Genomic DNA, 23,772 nt, shown 5'->3' with positions numbered 1-23,772 from the left:
GATATGCATGATGTGGAAGATGTGGCCAAGTTATTGTCATCATCCATGGTTCACAGGCATTTTGAGCATGCAGCATGCTATCTGCATTAAAAAAAGACTTAATTTGTTAATTTACTCTTGCAACTGAAGAAATACATTTATAATAAATGTGAAAAGAGACTAAGTTCCCTTTCTTGCAGAGAGTAAGTTCTCATATCTGTAAGCTAAATATGAAGCTGTTGTTTAATATGAAAAGTATCAAAATCGAATATGGATGAACCACTAGAAAGTCTTTAACTGTAAGCATTTATTACCTGTGTATATGTTTGTATTGTAAACATGGAATATATGAGCTCATATTGTTATTTTAAACTACTTAAGCATGTTATAGGTCATATCTTGCACACAATATGTCAGTGACATCACTCCTCCATAATTAAAGTTGCTATAAATGGCCAGCTGCATTCAGAGAAGTTGGGGCTGACGGTGCATGTTAATGTGCATTCTCTTATTTTTTCATGCTTTGCCTCTCGGTCCTTATTGTTACTGCTTGTGGTTTATTTTAAAGCTCTGAACCATTAAGAGCCTGTAGAGCTTGTTCTGGATTCAGACCTAACTTAATTTCTTTCCCCCTCCATGAATATTTTTCAGGTACACTTTCACTGGCATTTACACTTTCGAGTCGGCAATAAAGATGTTTGCGAGAGGATTCTGTATAGTGCCGTTCACCTTCTTGAGAGATCCATGGAACTGGCTGGACTTCACCGTCATTGTCATGGCGTAAGTAACAATATCATTCATAATTTATTTATATTTAGACAATGAACCTCACATGACGTTCATTTCACAGCAGCAGTGGCTACAACTACCAGAGAAACATCCAAATAAAGGTCCTCCTTAACTCAGTGTTGTTCCTTGTGGGACAGTTTTTGTGCATGCTGCAATGACAGGCAGATTAAAAAGAACTATTTCTTCTTTCAGTGTTATTCAGTAATGTCAACGTGACCGTAGCCAGTCAGTCATCTTGAGTGGTAATTTGAAACACCGTGAACGATAAGCCTATTGTTGAGGTCAGAGATCTGTGTGCCATGACTTGCTACCCATGATGGAGGTGGCAGATTAGATAGGTGACCTCCCACTGCATTGATGCAGTATTGTCTGAAACCAATCATCCTGATAGTACATTTGCTTTGTTTGAAAACAGCAAGTCAAAATCCCTTTACTGGGTGTAAACACACTGAAAGCTGTCTTTACCATCCGCCAGTAATTTGTTTTTGATTAATTACGGTTCAGCCAGCCAGTTCATTCAGTACAATTACATAATTTCTATTCACAGGTACTAAACACATGCTACTCTGTTGTTTTAACTGCTAAGGAGGCTACAATCAATGTTTTTATATTAACAATGGATCATATGACTACTTGTATGTGAAAGGAGTTGTACTGATGAAGCCACAGATAATCATCACTCAGCTATAAGGAGAGTTTTACAGCTTTCAGTTTATTGTTTAGGATTTTGGTTCACTCTTACTGCTGTAACAGCAGGCAGCTGTTTTCAGCAAAAATGCTATGTCCCTAGCACCAAACAGCAGACAGAGAAAGTAAGCGACTAGCTGGTGAACATAGTGCAGCATTTAGCAGCTACAGAGCGAGATTTTTCCCTCAGGGGTTGGCGAAGACCAAAGTAAAGTCACTGACACATTCTTTGTCTGTTCTACAGTTTTTGGTTTATACATTTGTTCACTGCAGGTCTAGAAAATTACTGAAAGGACCCAAGATGCTACACCAATAAAAATAATTTTAATTACAAACCCATAATGTTATTTGATTGAAATGTATTTTTAAAGACATGATATACAAACCATTAAGAGTGTCTGAACATTATTTGTTAACTCTGCTGATTGTACCTTATGGGTATCTTCTTCTAATTCCAGATATGTGACAGAATTTGTAGACCTTGGAAACGTCTCAGCATTAAGAACCTTCAGAGTACTACGAGCACTCAAAACCATCTCAGTCATCCCAGGTAATACGTCCATCAGGTCGAACTTCAGGCCATCTGTGCCTCCTCTCGTTTCCAGTCATGTCTGAATCTGCTTCTCCCACATCAACAGAAAACTTAATTTATCTTTGTGTTACCAAACAATTGATATATTGTCTCCTCTCCTCCGTCAAGGTCTCAAGACCATCGTCGGCGCTTTGATTCAGTCTGTGAGGAAGCTGGCAGACGTGATGATCCTGACCGTCTTCTGTCTTAGCGTGTTTGCCCTCATTGGCCTGCAGCTTTTCATGGGCCTACTACGACAAAAGTGCATCCGCAGCCTCTCGCACTGTGTTAACTCCTCCTACAGCGCCAACGCATCCTTCATCTGCAACAACAGAACCTGGAGCTCCAGGGCAGATTTCCTCAGCAATGAAGGTCAGCCAAAAAACAAGAGACTGGTGTTGGGAACGCATTTCACACATACAATGTTCTGAAAACTGTCCAATATCATTAACATTCAATAAAATTCAATTTTGTCGTTTTATCCTCTTTTCCCCCTTTCCTTAGATAATTTTTACAAAGTTGAAGGAGCAAAGGATGCCTTAATATGTGGATATGGAAGTGATGCAGGGTAAGTGAGTGTTTGTGCTGCTTACTGCTTGTTAATCATCTGCAGGCTATTACATAACATCAAAGCATCTAATGGCTTTTGATCCCATGCATGTCCTCTGGATAATTGGATATAGTAGCTTGAGCATCAGGCTTGGGGCAAATAGTTTTCACAGAACGAGAAAATACAGAAACAACAATAGATGATGTGCTTTAAGCTTCATATTTAAATCTGCGACTTAGAGGTGTAATGTATAGAGGAATGGTCCCGTCAGAGGGAGAGGTATAGCGTGAGAGAGGCTGTCCACAAGACAACATGTGGCGTGGATAATCACCCCGGCTCCACTGGAACCCTTTAGTGAGAAACATGGAGTTGCCAGCTGGAGAGAGGGGGGTCTTTGGAGATTTCATCATCTCAAAAGCTCTATGACATGATTGATGATGATTAGGTTAACCGGAGCGGACCGGATCACTTGGGATTGATATTCTGTTATTGTTGAGAGAAATACTGAACAGAAGTCTTCAAGCTGTACCTCAGTTTGCATTATAGATGATATTTTATCTGTGGAGTGATGGACTTTGTTCCCAATGAAAGGCACAGCGTGAAACCATCCAAATATTGCTACTCAGCCGACGCACTGAATAATCCTATAAATCCAAATGCTTTTGAAACAAGCACAACAGGATGACTCTGCCCATGCCAGGCCCAGTTCAAGGGTTATAATGAACTAAATACCCATCTGTGTGAATCTGAAATCCTGCAGCTTCAACAAATGGCTTCCGTTAGGTGCTCTTGTTAATGATACAAGTTAATGGATGATAGCAACTAACAAAAAATGGTGACGATATTAAGCTTTAACGGGGAAGTTTGGTACGGATTGTTTTTCCTTTTCTTCCATAAAAATGTCTTCTTACTTAAAACAAGAATCGTTTTAGTTGTTGGTACATAAATAGTAATTCAATTCATTCAGACCCATTTTTCAGGGTTCACTCAAAAGTTCTTTAAAAGCACAGAAAATGTTTCCATTTGAATTATTGTTGTTATTATTATTATTTAATAGCTTTATTTGTGACAAGAAAAAAAAGTAATACAAATCACTTTTAACACTAAAAGAACAAAGGGGTATTGTTAAACAACATCAATGACACACATGCATCCACACAGATTCAGGCAAATGAATACTAATACATTGATTAAATGCAAATGATGATGATGTTTAACTATTTTGATAATTGATTATAATATAATAATTGATTATTATATTAAGTAACTTATTCCAACTTGTTCAATGTGCCGATTTGCTGCTTGTTTCACAGCTTAATGAAAAATGATAGTCGGTGTAGCGTTGATGCGGTCTTGTAATTAATTGACTGGTAAATCTGAGAAATCTGAAAACACAGTTTAAAGGTGGGATTATAATCCAATACATCTCTCACTGTCTTTTAGCTGTCCATTCTGTGCGCGCTGAAAAAAAATACAGTGATTGTAGACAGACCTGGCTCTGTAAATGGGAAAAAGTGGCTCAGACCTAAACACACAACGCTTTACCAGCCGTTCCAGCATTGATTTGTGTGTCAGCTAACTTTAAATGACATGCCCAGGGACTTTCAGCTTTCTCTCTAGTTTGCCAAGATATGCTGTTGTTGTGATGTTAGCTACTGCTGCAGGAGAGTTGTGAATTGTGTGCTGACTCTGGGACTGTCTCCTCCTCTTTGCATGTAAGCTTTGCAGCAGCAATTGTAGCAGTAGTTTGTTAACCCACAACCTACTTGCTGTATCATTGTTTGTTCTATATCATGGTATTTTTTGTGGTATTGTTTTTCTCCAGAATAGCATTTCCCACCTTTAATTCAATTCATTTCAAAATTCTGGGCCAATTGTGTGTAAATTCAGCAACTATGGCAACATGTTTTGTTCTCAATTTTGCTACTACTCTGATTTGAGCCTCCAATTACATGCAGAACATGATTTTTCAAGAACAGAAATAAATAATAGAAATAAATAATAGAAATAATTAAACTGGTGGCCATAACATAAATCTATAGGATTGTTACATCCTCCCAGGGAGTCCCATGTTTCTATGTTCAGTATTGCTGACAACATTGTTTAAAATGGGAACACATAATAGGTAAAAACACTTCCATACATTGTATAAAACATGGACAAAAGAAACAGAGATGGTTTAAGTGCAAGAGAAGTTTCAATAAAAAAGAGAACCAGCCTGGGTTTGCCAAAATTTAGTTAACAGCTCTAGCAGACCTTTAGTGTGTGTAAGACTATTTTTCATAGGATTAAGCTAATATTAATATTAATGCTGTATTTTAACCAGATAATATTACAAATATAGACAGAGGTAGTTACACATTTTTATCTGGATCACAGTGCAGCCAACCCTTTAGTTTTTAATCTCACTCTGTAACCTCTCCTCCAAAAACACAGGAACTTAATCTCCCAAGAAGTAAAATCTGATTCAGTAATTTGTGTTCAAGTCAGAGCGAAAAGAGGATACATTTGAGGGCAGTCAGGGTAAATGACATCATTAAACTCCCATAAATAGTAGGTCAGTAAAATCAGACTAGTACCAATATAACCTATCCAGCTGTGCCAGAGTTTACCTACAAAATTGTTGCCTGTTGCTTGTGTTTTGTGCGTGGAGCTCTAACAGTGATCGACATTCAGTCTCATTAAGTTTTAAGCTTTTTTTGTTTGTTTTAATGGCGCTTTGGACAATAAGAGAACAAGGACGGTTAGCCCTTTTGTCTGTTAACTTTGCTCAGTCATCACCAAGGATGTGGTATTTATTGCATTTTTCATTTCTTTATGGTTACGTGTACATTAAGTCAAAGACACAATGACACAGCTTCATGCCACACTTGCCAGGTTATAGGTTAAAATAACCATATGGCAGCTTGTGTGTCTGTTGGCAAAATGAATGAGACAGCCTTTTAACTTCTGTGACATTTTACATGGAACTTTCTGAGGCTGACTGTGGAGACGGGCAAGATATTAAGCAGGTCAGGATGGAGGACGTAAAACATAGAGGATGCTTAATCTTTTGAGTGTATTCCAACAAGTAATCCCTGAGTAGATTTCCAAATTAAATCTTTGGATACATTATGATGACACACACATGCACACAAACACACAGGCACAAGTGGGCACACACGCAAACACACACACACACACACACACACACACACACACATGCACACATGCACACATATTCAAATGATATTTTCAACCTAGATGGTTAGCAAGTTTGTGATAAATGATTTGCTCAAAGGTCCAAGCTGTTTCTCATCGCGCCTACTGTAGAGTTCAGGCAAACACTTATCCCCTCACATCTTAAAGCCACTGTGCATCAAGGATTATGACTTTCAACTTTTGCCCTTGACCCCACCCCCCAGCCCTGCCCACCATAGAGGGAAAACACTTTAACGTGATTGACAGATGTTCCTATGTTGTTCTGTTACACAAACTGCAGGAAACTGATGGTACACCTCAAGGATACTGCTTATAAATATTGTAAACATGTTAGCAAAGAGCTTTCATAGAGCTCTTTAACACTCTAGATTGTGTTGCTTTGGTTATATGACATGACTTGTAAACTTGTATGAAAGTTTGAAGGACCATACTGTAGTGTCTGTATTTCTTCTCCTTAACTTTTTAGTCTTTAAATTGTAAGTTGACTAGTTTCAAACACAATTGCCTCAAAAGAAATCTAATTAGAATCAGAATCAGTTTTATTGCCAAGTAGGTTTACACATACAAGGAATGTGCTTTGGTAACTTGGTGCTTAACAATAAACATAAAATGTATAAAAATTACAATATTAAACTGACAAGGTATAACATTTTTAAGATAATAGTGATAAAATAAAGTAATATGTGCATATTTACTTCAGATTTACAAAATCAGAATCAGGTCTACATGTGACAAATTTACAGTATGTACAGTAAAAAGTGTGTGTGTGTGTGTGTGTTGGGGGGGGGGGATGGTGGACGTGAGAGTCTGTGTCATTAGCGGTCGCAAGCTTTTTTGATGAGGCCAGCTGCATTTGGCAAAAAACTTTTCTTATGGAATAATTTGTCTAGTGTATTACTAATGATTTGGAATGAAAGTAAAACACTACGGGACAATACAAATTCTGGACTCACCTGTGCAAACGAGCGTGCAAATGTTGCTGGCTGTGGTAGATGTCTGTGTGGAGGCAGATCTTACCTCACAGCGAATGCATGTGGCTTAACAGCTCTCTTTGAAGGGCGCTAACTGAGCACGAACGAATGCAAGAGCAGTCTCCAGGGCAGTACTAAAAACCTCAATGTTGACATAAACATTTTTTAAAATTTAATTTAGATTGATTTCATACTTCCCATGAATTCGGTTATAGTATGGAAATGAATAGACTTGCTGCAGTAATTAATTAATAATTAATCTGCATATTATTATTATTAAAAATGTGTCTATAAAACGGCAGAACATGCTGAAATGAACAATTTTATCAAACTCTCAAGCTGTGTCGAGAAGTCATGTAAATTTTGTTATGTAAAGTTCAAAAGGGTGACACCGTTTTCTTAAATACAAGTGTAACAAAAAAAATCAGTCTAAAAACCATGTGGTATGCCTAAAGAAATGGTCAACAATAATATAATTTATTCACTAAACATGATACAATCATGAGCGGAAATATGCAAAACCAGCGTGCAGTCCTTTAAGACAACACTTGCAGTGTCTGCAGGTTCTGTGTGTGTTTAGTCATACGGAGTAAAAGAGGCGAACAGATTGTTGACAGGTTGAGCAGTGCAGCAGAGGAAAGGGACAGCCTGACAGGAAGATGTTGCTGGCCTCACGCAGCCTCCTCTGTCCTCACTGCTGGATATTAGTGAGAATTCCTGCTTAGCTGGCTGGTTGGTGAGATCTACAGCTGTTCTCACAGCAGCGCTTTGCCGCCCAGCTGTTTCCCGGCCATTACAAAATTATTCTGCGCTGAGATTGACATGCCAGTCCAGCTTGTTCTCAGCTGCTGGACTTAAATATTTGCTGTAATGCCACTATGCTGACAATGAAGATCAGAGATGGAGGCATGAAGCTGAACATTTTTGAACTGCAATTTGATATCCATCTGGCTCATCATAATCCCTTTTGCTCCAGTGCATTTTAGTGCTCCTGCCTGGAACGAATTTCAAGTGCCCTCTTCAGTTGAAATAATGGTGTTGATAGCAGTGTATGTACTTACTGACTCATCCGCTTCTCTACCCTGTGGAGTCAAAGGCCAGATGTTTTTAACTCTGGTACATCTGTCTTCTGCCTTTCAATTGTTTGTGCATTACAGGAAGTGTCCAGATGGATTTGACTGCCTAAAAGTAGGGAGGAATCCAAACTATGGCTACACTAGTTTTGATACCTTCGGCTGGGCTTTCCTGGCCCTCTTCCGACTCATGACGCAAGACTACTGGGAAAAACTGTTTCACCAGGTGCAATTTTTGAATCTCATTTTAATCTATCAGTATCCTGTGACGATATGCTGTGCCAACTGAATTATATTATATATTATCATTATTATTATTATTATTATTATATTTTTAACTCCTCATTAATTTCAGTTCACAAATACATGATAGAATGCAAACGTCAAATAATGATGCTTAAAGGGACATTTAGTTTGTTTAGTTGTGTTTCCTTAGACTGACCATTATTTCCATTGGTTATAATGCTATTTTACTTACCTGGTTAATTTGAGAGATACAGTATGGTTGGCGCAGTGACTCAACATAACTTCACAATGTCATCCATAACATTAACAGTCAGGCAGGATATAAACACAAGTATTGAATGCTGGGTCAAATGACAATGATTAAGCATTGTCGGGATTCCAAATAGTGACAAACCTACTGATACTACTCATCTGACTCTGCAGTTCCCCACTATGGAGGGTTTTAGCGTGGAGCATTTAGCAGCTAAACACAGATATTTCCCTCAGGAGTTGGACAGTACCGATAATGGCTATTTAAGGTGCTGTCATTTAATTATTTTGTCTGAATAAAGAATTTAGATCCATCCATCAATTTTCTGTAACGTATCAGGGGCTGGGTCACGATGGCAGCAAACTAAGCAAGGTAGTTCAGACATCCCTATTTCCCAGCAGCGTTTTCCAGGGAAGATGCAGAGGTGACCCTAAGCCAGATGATATATGTAATCAGCATTTTCTGGGTCTACCCTGGGGGCTCCTACCAGTTGGACGTGACTGGAAAACCTCCAAAGGAAGGCGTGCCATCCTGATCAGATGCCCGATTTAGATAAAGCCGATAGAACTGGGGATTTGTTTACCTCTTATTATCTGACTGTCTGTTGCTTTCCATCTTGAACTGCTTTGTGCAGCCAAATCACAGTGAGTCCCCAAAACTCAGTAATGTCATTACTGAGTAAAAGGTATCCAACATGGCGTACTGACTTCATGTGTGCTCCCTCAGACGTTACGCTCAGCAGGGAAGACCTACATGGTTTTCTTTGTGCTGGTAATCTTCCTGGGCTCCTTCTACCTGGTCAACCTCATCCTGGCTGTAGTGGCCATGGCCTATGAGGAGCAGAATCAGGCAACCATCGCCGAGGCCTGGCAGAAGGAGAGGGAGTTTCAGCTGGCTATGGAGCATCTTCGCTGCGAGCAAAGAGTAGGTGCAATGCAAGCAGTCAGCCAAGACTTTCATATTTTCATGTTTGCTTTCAACAAACAATAACTAATATCCTTTGATGTTTTTCCTTTCTTTGTGTAGTTGGCAGCAAAAAGACAAGCACAAGATACAGACTCAGTGTTGTCCCCAGAATTGTCTCCGTTTTGTCTGAAGACAGGCAGCATTCGTCGAAGCAGCAGCAGAAGAAGAAGATCACACAGAACGTTGTCTGAGGAAACTGCAGAGGAAGCTGCGGAAGAGAAGTTTGACCCACTGGATGAGCCAATGGTACATCACCCAACAATCACACTCCAAACATTTCTCCCAGTCTTTGATGCTCTCATTAAAAGCCATAGGAGCTAACGTATCCTCTGTGTTTCTGTAGCCTCCTCTGTCTCCTATTCCAGTCCACCCTCTGCTGGCCACGCTGTCGTCTCACCCCCTCAGCACCAGGAGAGGAAGCCAGAACAGCATCTTCAGCTCTTTCCGGGTACGCAACAACTCGGAGGCTGACTTTGGGGATGACGAGTACAGCGTTCATGGGGACGCCTTCAGGAGTCGCACCAATTCATCGGCAACACCATGGAAGAGAAGGACGGGCAGTGTGCGGAGCCACTGCTCCCAAATCTTCACCCCCAGCCTCAATGTCAATGGTCGGCTCAATGTTTCCCTAGACCAGAACGGGGTCACCACTCTGGGCCTACACACTCCCACCTCCATGCCTGCTTACAGCATGGAGAGGATCAGAGAAGACACAGTGAGTTAGAGAAGCCTGTATTTAATTAGAAAATCCTGCAAGAGTGAACAATATGCTTTTATTAGGACGTAGTACCCTCAGACTTTCTAACAGCCCACCAAATAAAAGGAGAAGAAAGCCTTGTATTTCATTTTTGGGTGTTTTCTGTCTACCAGAAGTCCACCAGCGCGGAGGACACGGTTCCCAGACCTCTCCTTCAGCCTTCCCCGACAGTGACCGAGCCTCCTCCAGTGCGCAGGAAAAGAGGGATGAGCTCTGTCAGCTTCCTCAGCGATGCCATGGATGGTGAGTCCTTTTCAACACTAAAGGAGCAGTTTGACAATTGTTATTGTTATGTATTAATATGCTTATTTTCTTTCTTGCCGAGAATTAGATGAGATCGGTCAGTATGATCACTGTGATGTCTGTACAATAAATATATAGTTCTATAGCAGCTAGTTAGCTTAGCTTAACATAAAGACTGGAAATAGGGGGAAAACAGCCAGCATGGCTCTGTCCAAAGGTAAAAAAACCTACTACCAGGACTTCTAAAGTTTAAGTTAAAGCTTATTTATTTAATTGTTTAGCTTTAGTGTAAAAAAGTACATGTTTTTTAATTTAATTTAATTTTGTGCCAGACTATTTCTTGGCCAGGCGCAGTACCAGTAGTAACAGACAAGATATAATTACTGAACAGCAGAGGTGCAGGAAGATGGATGTTGTTACCTTTAGACAGAGCCAAGCTTGTTTCCCCCTATTTCCATCATATATAGTACACAGACATGAGAGATGTATTTATATATTTTAGCTCTCACTATGTTGAGCCTCAACAACCTTTTACAAATTGAAACTAGCATAAAACGGGAAGGTTATGCCCACTAGGGTTGGAGAAGAAAGGAAAGGCAAGCATAGCTTTACTTTTAATGAAAGGCCTGCATATGAATTGTTCACTTTGGTATCTCTTTGCAGAGCTGGAGGAGTCGAGGCAAAAGTGTCATCCCTGCTGGTACACATTTGCCAAGAAGTACCTGATATGGGACTGCTGCCCGTGGTGGCTGAAGATGAAGGAGTGGGTGAAGTTCATGGTGATGGATCCTTTCCTGGATCTGGGTATCACCATATGCATTGTGCTGAACACCCTCTTCATGGCCCTGGAACACTACCCCATGACTGAGGAGTTCAACACGATGCTTTCAGTGGGCAATCTGGTAAGGGTTTTTAAGGACATGGCAGGTTTCCAGCATTTGACACAGTTTCTCCTAAGTGCCTTTGGGTTTGCAGTGGAGAGGACTGAAAGCCAAGAGGAAAGACAAAAGGCATTCATTCAGATAATGTATTTTCATATCAGACAGCTAGGCTTATTATAGCCAGTTATGCTGTGCTGGACTTAAGGTCAAATATGGCCATGTTGATCCTGTGTCAAAGGTTCTGCTTTAGACTATTTGTGATTATCCTTGGTAAGAGGGAGTATTTTTAGTAGGAGGTGGGACTCATTCCCTTGTTTGCATTTGCCATCTTCCCCTACTGGTGAATTATAGACTGCAAGTGTCTTCAAGTTCAAAAACCTACTGAAAAGAAGGCAAATCGAAGTAATATGTTTTTGGATTTCTCTGAAATATCTTCTCCTGAACTACATGGATATTTGAGTCCTAAAACTGGCACCATTATTAATATATAAATATTAATAAAATGAACAGCAGCACAAGTGCAGCTTCAAGTAAAAAAAGTACAGTAATATTCCACTTGAAAAGTTTGGTGCTTTTTCCACCTCTTCCTGTTTTTCAGTCCCTCTGCGTCTTTTCTAGGTGTTCACGGGGATCTTTACAGCTGAGATGGTGCTGAAGCTCATTGCCATGGACCCCTACTACTACTTCCAACAGGGCTGGAATATCTTTGACGGCATCATTGTTTGCCTCAGTCTGATGGAGTTGGGTCTCTCCAATGTAGAGGGGCTGTCTGTCCTGCGATCTTTCAGACTAGTAACCAAAATCTTTAACTTTCACTCATGTACCTCTTTTTTTTTACTGTTTTTGCCATTGCCTTTCTATTCATTTTTACAAATGCAATAAATCAAAGATTTGAAACCAGAGATTTGATTGACATATAAGGCTAGTGATGGATGACTCTGTTTAAATACAGTAGATTAAACTACAATTAATACTGTATGAAAAAGGTAAATAACATTTCATTATGTGTTTTTTTTTGCATTAGTAGTATAAACAAAAAAGAACTAATCCCATTGTTTGGACAGAGGCTAGGTCAACAATTCAATCCTTCCTAAATCTGAGAATTTTACACAACACTCACGTCACTGAGAACATAAAACTAGGTCAAATAATACTCATTTCTGAAGTCTAGAACATCTTAGAATCCAATATCAAATTTAAACGCAGAGTTTCTAGTAAAGATGTAGCATAATTTGTTTTCTTTATCTTGTTCCCTTCATCAGTTACGAGTCTTCAAGCTGGCAAAATCTTGGCCCACTCTCAACACTCTCATCAAAATTATCGGCAACTCAGTCGGCGCCCTGGGAAACCTGACGCTGGTGTTAGCCATCATCGTCTTCATCTTCGCTGTGGTGGGCATGCAGCTGTTTGGCAAGAACTACCAGGACTGTGTGTGTAAGATCTCAATTGATTGTCAGCTGCCTCGCTGGCACATGAAAGATTTCTTCCACTCCTTCCTGATCGTGTTCCGGGTGCTGTGTGGCGAATGGATCGAGACCATGTGGGATTGTATGGAAGTTGCCGGGCAGCCCCTCTGTATCCTGGTGTTCATGTTGGTCATGGTCATAGGGAACTTGGTGGTGAGTATTAAATTAGACATTTTATATGATTTAAAAAAAAAATTATTTAACTTTAAAAAAACAACAACAATATTATATTCCAATATGCATCTTCAGTAGTAACCAGTCTTTTTATTGCATATGTTGATAGCTAGCTTTTTCATGTAGTGTATGATAACAGGAAGTCTGCCTAGAGAGAAATTAATTTGCACGTCAATGGACCCAACTATAACTGCTGTCAAAGCCAAGTGATGATGTCACGAGTAATCAGGGATTATATTGCACCAATGAGGATACATGATTCCATATTATGAGGATGGGACATCCTTGAACAGTTGTTGGTGCCTCGTTGGTACAACGGTTTTGGCATTTTTCCTTCAGTGCTCCTAAACAGACGCTAGTCACTGTAGGCACTGAGAAAGTGGTTAAGTCACAGCATCAGGTTAACTGTCTTGCAGATTAGCATTTACTGACTTCAAAAAGGATCATGTCTGGACAACATACAATCTGTTGCCCCCCCCGACCAAGTAACATATGTATTATCTGCACTTGCTGTTGTGCAAACTGTAGCCACAACAGACACACTCTGCACTAGCAGCGGCTTTGCCTCATGTCCTGCAGGGCAGAATGTTTTATCCATTGCTAATGAACTAAGCCTTATGGGTGAAATTTTGACCTAAGTACTGTACAAAGGATCAGCCAAGGCCACAGAGTGTTCTTGCTCTCTTTCCAGCTTTTGCAGCAGGTGTTGATTTTCCCACAGCTTGCACACCATTGCATGCAGCTGTTTCTATAAAAAAAATAGTTCATCTGTGGGAAACCTCTGTTTGTACACAGCTGTTGTCATTCGGTGCCATAGCAAGGATATGTATATTTGTTGATCAATCCATATGGTGATTTGTTGTCCAGCTGTGTCCTGTGAGCTGGCATTAGCAGACAGCTAGCAGTCGCAGCATTTATTTATGGCCAGTGTAGTTTTATTTTAAATGTCATTTGGGTGCTGATTACTGAAATATAGATAATCACATAATGTAGTGTTGTAGTGTTTATAGTACTATTTCAGCCTGAGTGAGTAAACTCTAGTTTTTATTTCATTGTTATTATCATGATTTTTGCCCTAATCAATTCATACATTACCAAGAGATATGTGTTATGCAAGTCCAAACAAGAAACAAATGTGCTACCAGCTAGGGCCTTTCCCATCTCATGCTAAGCCCATAGTAGAATAGTATTATAGCCTACACTGCAATATGAACATCATCTGCACTACAGTCAATTCAGTTCTGTTGCAAAACTGTTTTAAAAGCCTGTTAGGCTTTTGAAAAAACGTTGCATGGCTTTGAGTGAGGAGTTCCTATTGGATGTGGTTCAAACACCTGTTCCCAGCATGCCCTCTGTTCCTTCTGCCACTAAATGCTAGTTTGTTCCACATTTAAATCCTATGCTCTCAAATGTATCTGTCTGTCAGAGATGTTTTAAAACCTTTTTGGTTAGTTCTAAAATATTTGTAAGTCTGCTGGGATGATGACTGACACTATATTTCATGGGGATTATTTAAACTAAAATATCTATGGAAGAAGCTTCATATAGTGATGTATTTCCTGACAATATATGCAACAACAAAAATTGTAAAACATTTCTACCAACTGTAAGTAATGATCATACTATAGAACAACAAGAGCAGATGTTATTGTTAGAAAATTACTTGTTCAGGACTGGAACATCCACTGTAGCGGAGCTTTGATGCTATACTGTAAATCAGAGTTAAAGCTGGGGTAATGTTGGGGTAGTATTTCAGAATCATTTTTTGTTATATTTGTTAAAATTTTCTTTAAATCCCGAAACAATCAGTAAATCAAATACGGGACTATAATAAGCATGGCTACCTACACGCACTCTGCCCACACATTCGCTGTGCATGGAAATGTGTTTTGGGGGAGTGGCTTTGGAGGGAGGCCTGAAGGGACTAATTGCAGTGGCTCTGTCCTGCTTTTTATTTGGTTTTGGGACGTTGTCTTAGTAGTGTTGCTTTTGCCAAACTCATCGGTTGTTTCTCATTATTAAATCTTGTCCAAGTAAAGCATACTGTTTAAAAATATGAGCATTAAATCATAAATCTAGTCACAGTCAATATCTGGTCTAGGATGCTGACTTTTTGCCTGGGATGTGAGCTTGGCCATCAGTCTTTTAGCACAATGCCATTAATGTAGCCAGAATGTCAATATTTATGACTAAAGAAAGACCAAATGTCAAGAATTTTGTGTGATAAATTTGACATTTTTTTTCTAAACTGCATTATGTGTAGTGCCAGGACGCATGGCTTGACAGGAGTAGTAACAGTAGTAGTAACAGTAGGCGGCATACAATCACCTATGTACTCTACCTCCAGCGCCATTATATCATGTTTACTCTGGTGGTTTCACACCAGTTCACACCTTCTGGCTCTTTAAATACTCAATATAGCTTTAAATTATACTTAACTCTGCCCTTTCGGTAGCACTGATCAAAGATGACCTTCAGTGACTCAATTATCTCGTTAGGGCAAAGACCAGATCACAATAGTGCTCTGTATAGTGTTCAGTGGACAGAAACATCCTCTGCACATGAATCATGGGAAAGCTGTTTGTCAAAGGGATTAATGGATGCTTAGGGGCGAGAAGTTTAGAGGGCATTCATCACTAATCATGTGTTCATGCTCCCCATCTCTGACTGGTTCAGAGGCTAAAGATGATCCTTACCAACTGTGCACATCACATATGCACAAAGACTGTACGCACACGCACACACAAACACACACACACACACGCTAATGTGAAGAGATGTGCTTGGTGCTCTCTAAGCTAGCAGACAGATTACTTGGGAGATGGTTGTTTGGAAACTTGAGTTCAGTGTAGCTGAAAGCACGTAAAGCCATATGTGTCTGAGCAAATCTAAGTCTAATATCCTCCTGCATATACAATGCAGGATTTGCCAATGTTTACAAAATATGGGATAAGTGCACCTAATGCTGTGCATTAGGTGCGCTTATCCCACTTATCCTTTAGCTTATTTTTGGAGAAAGATAAATGACAACGTAATGTAAATACAGCGATCACTGGCATATTTAAGCAAAATGGTTATAAAAGGATAAAAATGCTCTAATAATTTATCTGAATCACATGTAATGAAAGTAACACAACATTTGTCTGTCAACAGGTGTTGAATCTCTTTCTAGCCCTGCTGCTCAGCTCCTTTAGCTCCGACAACCTCACTGCTCCAGATGAGGATGGTGATTTAAACAATATTCAGATTGCCATTGCCCGCATCAACATCGGTGTTTCCTGGCTCGTGACAAGACTGGCCGACCTCTTCAATCGCAGCTTAAAGCGTCGAAAGCAGAAGGCCAAAGAAACCAGTCAGGCCATCAAACTGGTTGGAAATCATGTGGAAAGCAATGGGGGAATTTTTGGACGTTATGGAGAGAAGTACGTCATACCAGAGGAGGACAGCTACATGACAAATCCGAATTTGACTGTCATTGTTCCCATCGCACCCGGAGAGTCAGATGTGGAGTTTCTGGAGGAGGAGGAGATTTCTGAGTCATCAGAGGATGAAGACAACAAACCAGTGAGTTTTACATCTCCAGATATGTATGTTTACACTGGACCTGATGGTTTACTGTTGTAGCGTTACTGTTACTTTATTGGACATACGATACTGAAAACATTCTAATGCTTTATTTTACTAGTCCATAATTTCCAAGGAAGTTTCTTGAAAATATTTATGCACAGTAATTTGGCATTAATGATGGACTTGCTCAATTCAAAACCAAGTAAAGATTCATTAATGTATTAGTGGGAAAATTATTCTCCATTGAATACTTGCCAGTAGACAAATTTCAAATTTTTGCATGTTCAGCTGCCTTGTGATGGACTGACTCACTTGGCTACGCTAGCAATTCATTAGAATAAATTAATTGGAAATGTACTAAATGAACTAAACACTGGCTCTATTTTCCCAAGCAGTAACAAGTGGTGGCCCAAAAGTTAGAGACGAGAGCTTGAGGTCACCGGTTCAATCCCCGGACCGGCAGAATAAAATCTGGGTGTGGAGAGTAAAACAAGCAGTGCTTGTCCTCCCTTATTTACCACCACTGAGGTGCCCTTGAGCAAGGCCCATAACCCCTGCTGCTTAGTGGCCAGCAGACCAGACTGCGGTTGTACTAGGTAGCTTCCAGGTGTGAATGTGTAACGGTGTGAATGTGATGTAGCATTCCTGCAAGTGAGAGGTTGCTCACAGTGAAGCTCCCTGAATAAATAAAGGTAAAAAAAAATAAAAACATTGCATAGTACTTAAGACTGTTACAATAAATGTTATGTGAGTGGCTCATGTGTGGCCAACATTTATGCAAATACAAAGTTTGGCAAAGTTTTTGTGTTCTTTTGTTTTTGTAATAGTGTAAGGTGTAAAAGGTATTTCTGCATATTTAAATAGTGGAGGGGGACCTACGTGCTTTTTGTGGCAGATTGTTTACTGGCTCTTTACCCAAGATGTCAGAAAATATTTTAGAAAGTCCTTTCAAAGGATCTATCAGTTCTGCTCTGTTTGTTTTGGAAGTGAAATAACATCCAAGTTGAAGAATCTAATCAGTTTCCAATCCTCCAATTCTGATTTGTTGTTTGTGTTGGGGAGGGGGGAGGGGGGGGGGTGTGAATGGGACAGCAATGTGGAAAGCTGAGTTGTAAGTGGAAAAGATGACCATAATAATATAGGGTTTTTTGGGGGAGGAATATTTATAAATTGACCAGACCCAACCCTAATATGTTACATCATTAGCAATTATACAAACTGGCCGAATGACAAAGAGCATATTTTCATCTACAGCAAGTTCCTGGAGAAGATGATGCAGGAACAATTTGCGTACCCTTTAGCTGTCACTGAATAACTACACTCAACCAGTTGTAGTTTCAGTGTCTCGTCAGTTGTTGTGAATAACATAATATAGGGACAATATGCATACCTTCACAGCTGTTTGAACATATTCTGTTTTTTTAGACCTCTACCCTACTATGCTAAAATCTATATACCAATAAATATGTTAAAGGTGTAATTTATCCCGACCTAACAGGAGCAAGAATACTAACAGGAGAATGAGGGAGATGTCAATCAAACAAAGATGGTGCTTCCCCACACATTTGTGAGAAGAGGTCTAATCGGGCTAAACTAAAACTGTGTGGGTGGTTCATGGATGTGTAGGAGCTTTAAGGGATTATGGTTTGGGGACCACTCTGCTAAGAATACTGAGCACCACAAGTCTGACAGAGATAAGCTAGCATTATTATTTGTTTTATTAGTATTAATAGACAATTAGCTCACAGACATTGGCTTATGATTAAAGATATAGTAGCTTAAAGTAAGATAAGAAGATCTGAGTGAGGTTACACGTTGGTGTTTGTATTTGGATTTAGAGATATAATGTGGTCATTAGTGACAGAGCTAGATTAGCTGTTTCCCCCTGATTCCACACTTTGTGCTAAGCTAAGCAAACCAGCTGCTGGTGTTAGCTTAATATTTACAGTACAGACATGAGAGTGGTATCGATCCTCTCATCTAATTCTCAGCAATAAAGTAAATCATTTCTCTATCCCTAACCATTCCTTTAAAATGTCACATGCCCCACTATGATGGAAGGAGCAATGTGACGCAGAGAGAATCAATATTACAATCACCACACCATGATGGGTGGAATGAGACCTGATTATGGGAGAACCTGCAGTTAACTGGACCATATCTTGTTTGGACCTAACAGATCAAAGTCAAGGCAAAATTTTTAGATGTTTATCATTGGCTGATGTTTTTGCCAGGATAACTAACTACCTAACTAAACTTACTTTCATTCACCCTTCCTGTTCCTCCTAGATTCCTCTATCTCTCAGAGTCCTGTGGGTAAGGGGTTTGTTGAGGTGGAGGATGTGTTGCTTCTGACCTCTCTGGCAGGCAGACAGCAGCAGGCCAGATGTGGAGCCAGGCCCTCCAGAGCAGATTATACTGACACAGCTGAGCAGAGCCAGCCAGGGCCGGGCTGAGCTGAGCAGACTGCAGTCTGGCTCGCTCTCTTCCTCTTTCTCTGTCATGCTCTGCTTCACACATCACACCAGAATTAGGCATCAGGGAAAATGGAAAGCTCAGCTTAACTGGGCATCAGCAGCTGCACAGCAGTAAAGAAGGATGCATTTTACATGTGTCGAGCAATACACAAATACACACAAAAACACAAGCAAGGTGGTGATTATTAAGAAGTTAGTTACACATAAGTTGTTACTCACTTTAGACATTTTTAAAAGTAGATCACTTTAAAGAACAAAGTGCTAGCAGCCCATCTTTTACAACAGAATATGTGACAATAGTTATCACTGATTCTGCTAAAATGCCATCAGTCATTCTTTCTGCTCTGTTTTTGAGCACTAAGACTGGTAATGCTGGTAATCTGGTCTCCAGGACCTGTGGATGCTCTTTAATGCTGGATTAGACTTCATACCGGTTTATAGGATTGAAGCTGCACCTCTGTCCTATAAATCATGTTAAATATGTTGCTGTTACAACACATGAAAATCTCATCAAAATTTTATTAAGGCTGAGAAGAGATTGAAAGGCAAGGCAGTGCATCTAGGGGAGTTTGCTTTGATGGGATGAATCCACACTGAATACTGCGCAGAAAAAATCTGCTACACTGTTCTGTTTGGTTTGAAATTTATAAGCATATTGCACGTATGGCCATACTCCAATCAGTGATGTCACAGCAGGTGTTTAGCCTTTGACAGCTGACGGGAAACCACCAATATAAACTGATGAAATAATCTGGTTTTATGCATGTCTATAGTCTGTGCTATATATGTGTATATCAACTCAGTGCTGGTTCATACACTGTTTACATATTCAAGGTACAAGCTCAGTGACAATGAAAGTACATAATGGTTCTAAAATATTATGAGAAATTGGTTGACAACAGTAAGACTTTTGACTTCTCAGGAGGAGATCAGCCTATCGGAGGGCAGCACGGTGGATCTGAGGAAGCCTGGAGAAGAGATAGACAACTTATCAGAGCTGGCTGAAGAGAGTATGGAGCCGGAGGAATGCTTCCCAGAATGTGAGGATTAAGAATTCAAGTTGTAACCCTAGTAAAACTATGAACAAACCATCTGATCAAAGCTTTTGCAACATACATTTTTGATGTTATAAGTTATTTTTACACTGTAGTTCCTTCATGTGGTTTAATCTGTGCTGGTTTGTTTTTGCCTTCCCACTCAGTGTGCACGAGGCACTGTCAATGCTGCAACATTGATACCAGCCGTGGTCTGGGCCAGGCCTGGTGGAGGCTGAGGAAGACCTGCTACCAGATCGTGGAACACAGCTGGTTTGAAACTTTCATCATCTTCATGATCCTGCTCAGCAGTGGGGCTCTGGTACGGCTGCTAGTTGTTATTAGAAAAAGAAAATAATTCTTAACTTTTAAAATAAATTTAAAGGAATTTTTTTTTTTTAAACTATAAGATTTCACTTCCAATTGATGTGGATTGTTCCTGCTGGTAGCAACAAGTACTCTTTAATACTACACTTTTAAAATAAATTTAAAGGAATTTTTTTAATCCATAAGATTTCACTCCCAGTTGATGTGGATTGTTCCTGCTGGTAGCAACAAGTACTCTTTAATACTACACTTCTAAGAATTGTGGGGGCAGCAAACGCTCATTGAGCAGCAAAACAGATAAGAAGAGCAACTGTTTACTTTTTCTCTCTTTCTCCTGGAGGTGCTCAGCCTGCCAGCTGCTGTCAATCACAGACACGCCCCTCCAGCCAGCTGAGACGAAAAGGAGCATTTCTAATATTTCCCCAAAGACCTTTTTTTTTTAACTTTTAATAATAATAAACAATCAATGTTTTAAAAAGACATGTTAACCCTATACAAAGGGATTTCAATTCAGTTGGAATTAAAAAGCAAAACACAGAACTTTCAAGACTGTTTTGTACGTATTGCTGTCCCTCTTCTGCTGCAGGCATTCGAAGACATCTACATTGAGAAGAGAAAAGTCGTAAAGGTGGTGTTGGAGTCTGCCGACAAGGTTTTCTCCTACATCTTTGTGCTGGAGATGTTCCTCAAGTGGATTGCATACGGCTTCAAGAAATATTTCACCAACTACTGGTGCTGGCTCGACTTTCTTATTGTGGATGTGAGTGAACATTTTTCTTTGTTGCGCCACATGAAAGGATGCCTGTAGTTAAAAATCACCTGTTCACGTTGAACAGTAATCCCCCTCATTGTAGCTGAATGTAGCACTTCATGTTTGTGGGATTTACAGCTTGGTGAGTGTCACATTATTTACAGGAAAGCACTTGACAATTCATTTATGCTTTGCAATAAACACTTTCCTGACTGAAATTGTGCTTACCTCACCATCATTTACTCCTATTTCAAACAAACTCTACTTATGCTGGCCGCACACCAGAAGATAATTGAGCCAGTTTTGGGTCCGATTCGCCCTCTCAACAATCACAGGGGTACAGTATACCCAATTCAAGGCTGATAGGCTGAAATTATCCTGTAGTGTGAGGGGTTTACAGACATAATCTTAAGGTCACCAACTGGATTGGAGGAATTGTAAACTCGATTGCAATCGTAAATATCAAACATTGATCATTCAGGTTTCTGTGAGATCCCAAGTCGCCTGAATCACCACTCGGAAATCGTTTAGTATAAATGCCAAGTGTGTAGCCTAGTCTTGCGTTTTGACTGACAGTCTGTTTTGTGCGTTCTAAAAATATAGAAAATTGGTTCATTCTGTCATTACGTCTGTAGTATCCCACATTTTTTAAATCGGTTAAGATTAGAAAATCCTCTAGTGTGCACCACACATGAACTGTTTCTGGACCTGGATGCTAAATCACACACTAAACAGTTTTTACATTGTACAGTTTTACATTTGCTTTATGCTAGGATTTTGCAAGACAAATTAAAAGAAGTGCTCCAGTGATCTGAGTCATGTTTCACTTCGTGAGCGTCTTCATGTAAACTGTTCAAATGGATGTGGCTCTGTAGTTTATAGTCATTCTAAGTGCCCGAGGCGTGCAGCCCGAGGCCTGACTTGACCTCCTCTGATTTCACCTGCTGTTACACAGATTTCCACAGACCGCTCTATTGTTAGGGTAAGTTGTAGTTAGCAAGTTCCCGGTGAGTATGAGCTCTGGAATTGGAAACTTGCATCTGCATCACAAATGCTTCTGTGTTTCTTCACTCGTAAGTGCTTTCTGTTGTGATATCAAAAGCCACCGTCTTGTTTCTAAACAAATGCACTTCTTATAAAATGTGCAAAACTTTTGTTGTGCTATAAAACTACTCAACAGTCATCTTTGGAATCAGTTACCTCAGGACCTTGGCTTTTATATCAAAAATAAATGCAGTGCCATATGCTCTAAGGTTTATCTACAGAAGATCTGGTGTTCTTACAGCATATTAAACCTATGAAAATGTTGCTTAACAGACATTTTTAGTCTTATTGTTAATTTATTAATGCACCGGTTGAGTTCATGTCTAAACTGTTGTGTCTAATTCATGTACTGAGTGTTACTTGTTTTGTTTGTTCAGAATAAAAGACAAGTCCTGTTGATCAATGTAACTACCTACCTTTGGTTTCTCTCTATGAAAAGTACCACTTTACTTTATTTGACTGTGTTTAAGTATTTTTCCATCCGCACTTTCTTGGAGCCAAAGACTTCTCTTGTCCCGAGAATTAATTTTGAGTATCTTCTTTAGATATATTGGATGAACACATGTGTAAATAGACTTTTATAAAGAAATACAGACCATTGGGACCTTATTAGTCCCAAAATGTTTTAATGAACTTATTGGATCAATTTGATGCAAATTGGGAAACAAATTTGGCAAAGACAGATATCAATTCTTTATAAAACTCACTCTATTTGATATATATACATATTTTATATGCATATATAGCTGAGTATGCATGCATGGACGCTATTTGTCCATGTGTGCATACTTGTCTGTGTTTTGTCATCATCAATCATGACATAAATTTTCTTGTTCGTTTCATTTATATCATGCCATTTTCATTCATAGCTGTCATCCAAGGGTCATTCAACAGCGGAATACCATTTCGTTTTGTCTGTTTTGGATGTAGAATAGAGTGGAAGTCTAAATTTGCTAAAAGAGGATATAACAACCAAATCAAATCTAAACCTCAGAAATTAAGTAATTGTGTTCCAAACTGTGGAATGTCCCAAAATACACAAAAACTCTAAAATATGGCTCTTCAAATGTTATTTACCTGTCTTTTATGATATTTTATAATTTTCTTTCTTTAAAAGTTATAGAATTGCAGTTCCTTGACTGTGTTGGTGTGATGTTTTTCACAATTTTTTTGTACTCTCTCTTGTATTTTAAAATAAATGCTACTTATCCCCCAAATGTTTTAACATTAACAAGAACTGACTTAAGAATTTGAATTCATTTTATGATTCTCACTGTATACATGTTTTTCTGTACCCCATATAGGTGTCTTTGATAAGTCTGGTAGCAAATTCACTGGGATATTCCGACTTTGCTGCGATCAAGTCCCTGAGGACCCTGCGGGCTTTAAGACCTCTCAGAGCTCTGTCCAGATTTGAGGGCATGCGGGTGAGAAAAAAAGTTTTCTGAAGGACACTGATGTCACATGTCGCTTGTGACAGAGTTTCTGTTGAGTAGTCCCACGCTGATTAATCTCAGGATTATTACATCTACCAAAGAGGGTTTGTTTTCAGCCTAATTGGATCATTAATCTGTCTGACAGCTAGATCAATTCCTAGTCATGCAAAAATTCCCATCATACTTGACACAATGTTCAGACCAAGGATATGGGACTATTTGACAATGGTAGTTTTAGGGATGGCGTGGCTGTACAATTAAGTCAGTCGGTCTAATGGACCACTTTGGTTAAGGCTGAAATTACCTTATTATTATTATTATTATTATTATTA

The 23,772-nt window shown here is 39.4% G+C and overlaps 1 protein-coding gene across 1 annotated transcript in view; it reads left to right on the top strand.

The window, feature by feature from the left end:
* The window catches only part of LOC123972353 (sodium channel protein type 4 subunit alpha B-like), a 34,656-nt gene that overhangs the window by 4,834 nt on the left and 6,050 nt on the right, over positions 1–23,772 (top strand). The window contains exons 4-20 of the mRNA XM_046051810.1: positions 631–759; positions 1,914–2,005; positions 2,156–2,398; positions 2,531–2,594; positions 7,906–8,047; positions 9,044–9,241; positions 9,344–9,529; positions 9,627–9,998; positions 10,154–10,283; positions 10,947–11,185; positions 11,783–11,956; positions 12,427–12,783; positions 15,958–16,368; positions 19,771–19,888; positions 20,050–20,204; positions 20,796–20,969; positions 23,309–23,431. Of these exons, the coding sequence (XP_045907766.1) occupies positions 631–759; positions 1,914–2,005; positions 2,156–2,398; positions 2,531–2,594; positions 7,906–8,047; positions 9,044–9,241; positions 9,344–9,529; positions 9,627–9,998; positions 10,154–10,283; positions 10,947–11,185; positions 11,783–11,956; positions 12,427–12,783; positions 15,958–16,368; positions 19,771–19,888; positions 20,050–20,204; positions 20,796–20,969; positions 23,309–23,431 (3,307 nt within the window). The remainder of the gene's footprint in view (positions 1–630; positions 760–1,913; positions 2,006–2,155; positions 2,399–2,530; positions 2,595–7,905; positions 8,048–9,043; positions 9,242–9,343; positions 9,530–9,626; positions 9,999–10,153; positions 10,284–10,946; positions 11,186–11,782; positions 11,957–12,426; positions 12,784–15,957; positions 16,369–19,770; positions 19,889–20,049; positions 20,205–20,795; positions 20,970–23,308; positions 23,432–23,772) is intronic.

Source organism: Micropterus dolomieu, linkage group LG06, assembly GCF_021292245.1.
Source record: "Micropterus dolomieu isolate WLL.071019.BEF.003 ecotype Adirondacks linkage group LG06, ASM2129224v1, whole genome shotgun sequence".
NCBI classification, from domain to species: Eukaryota; Metazoa; Chordata; class Actinopteri; order Centrarchiformes; family Centrarchidae; genus Micropterus; species Micropterus dolomieu.
This window is presented reverse-complemented; position numbering and strand designations above follow the sequence as displayed.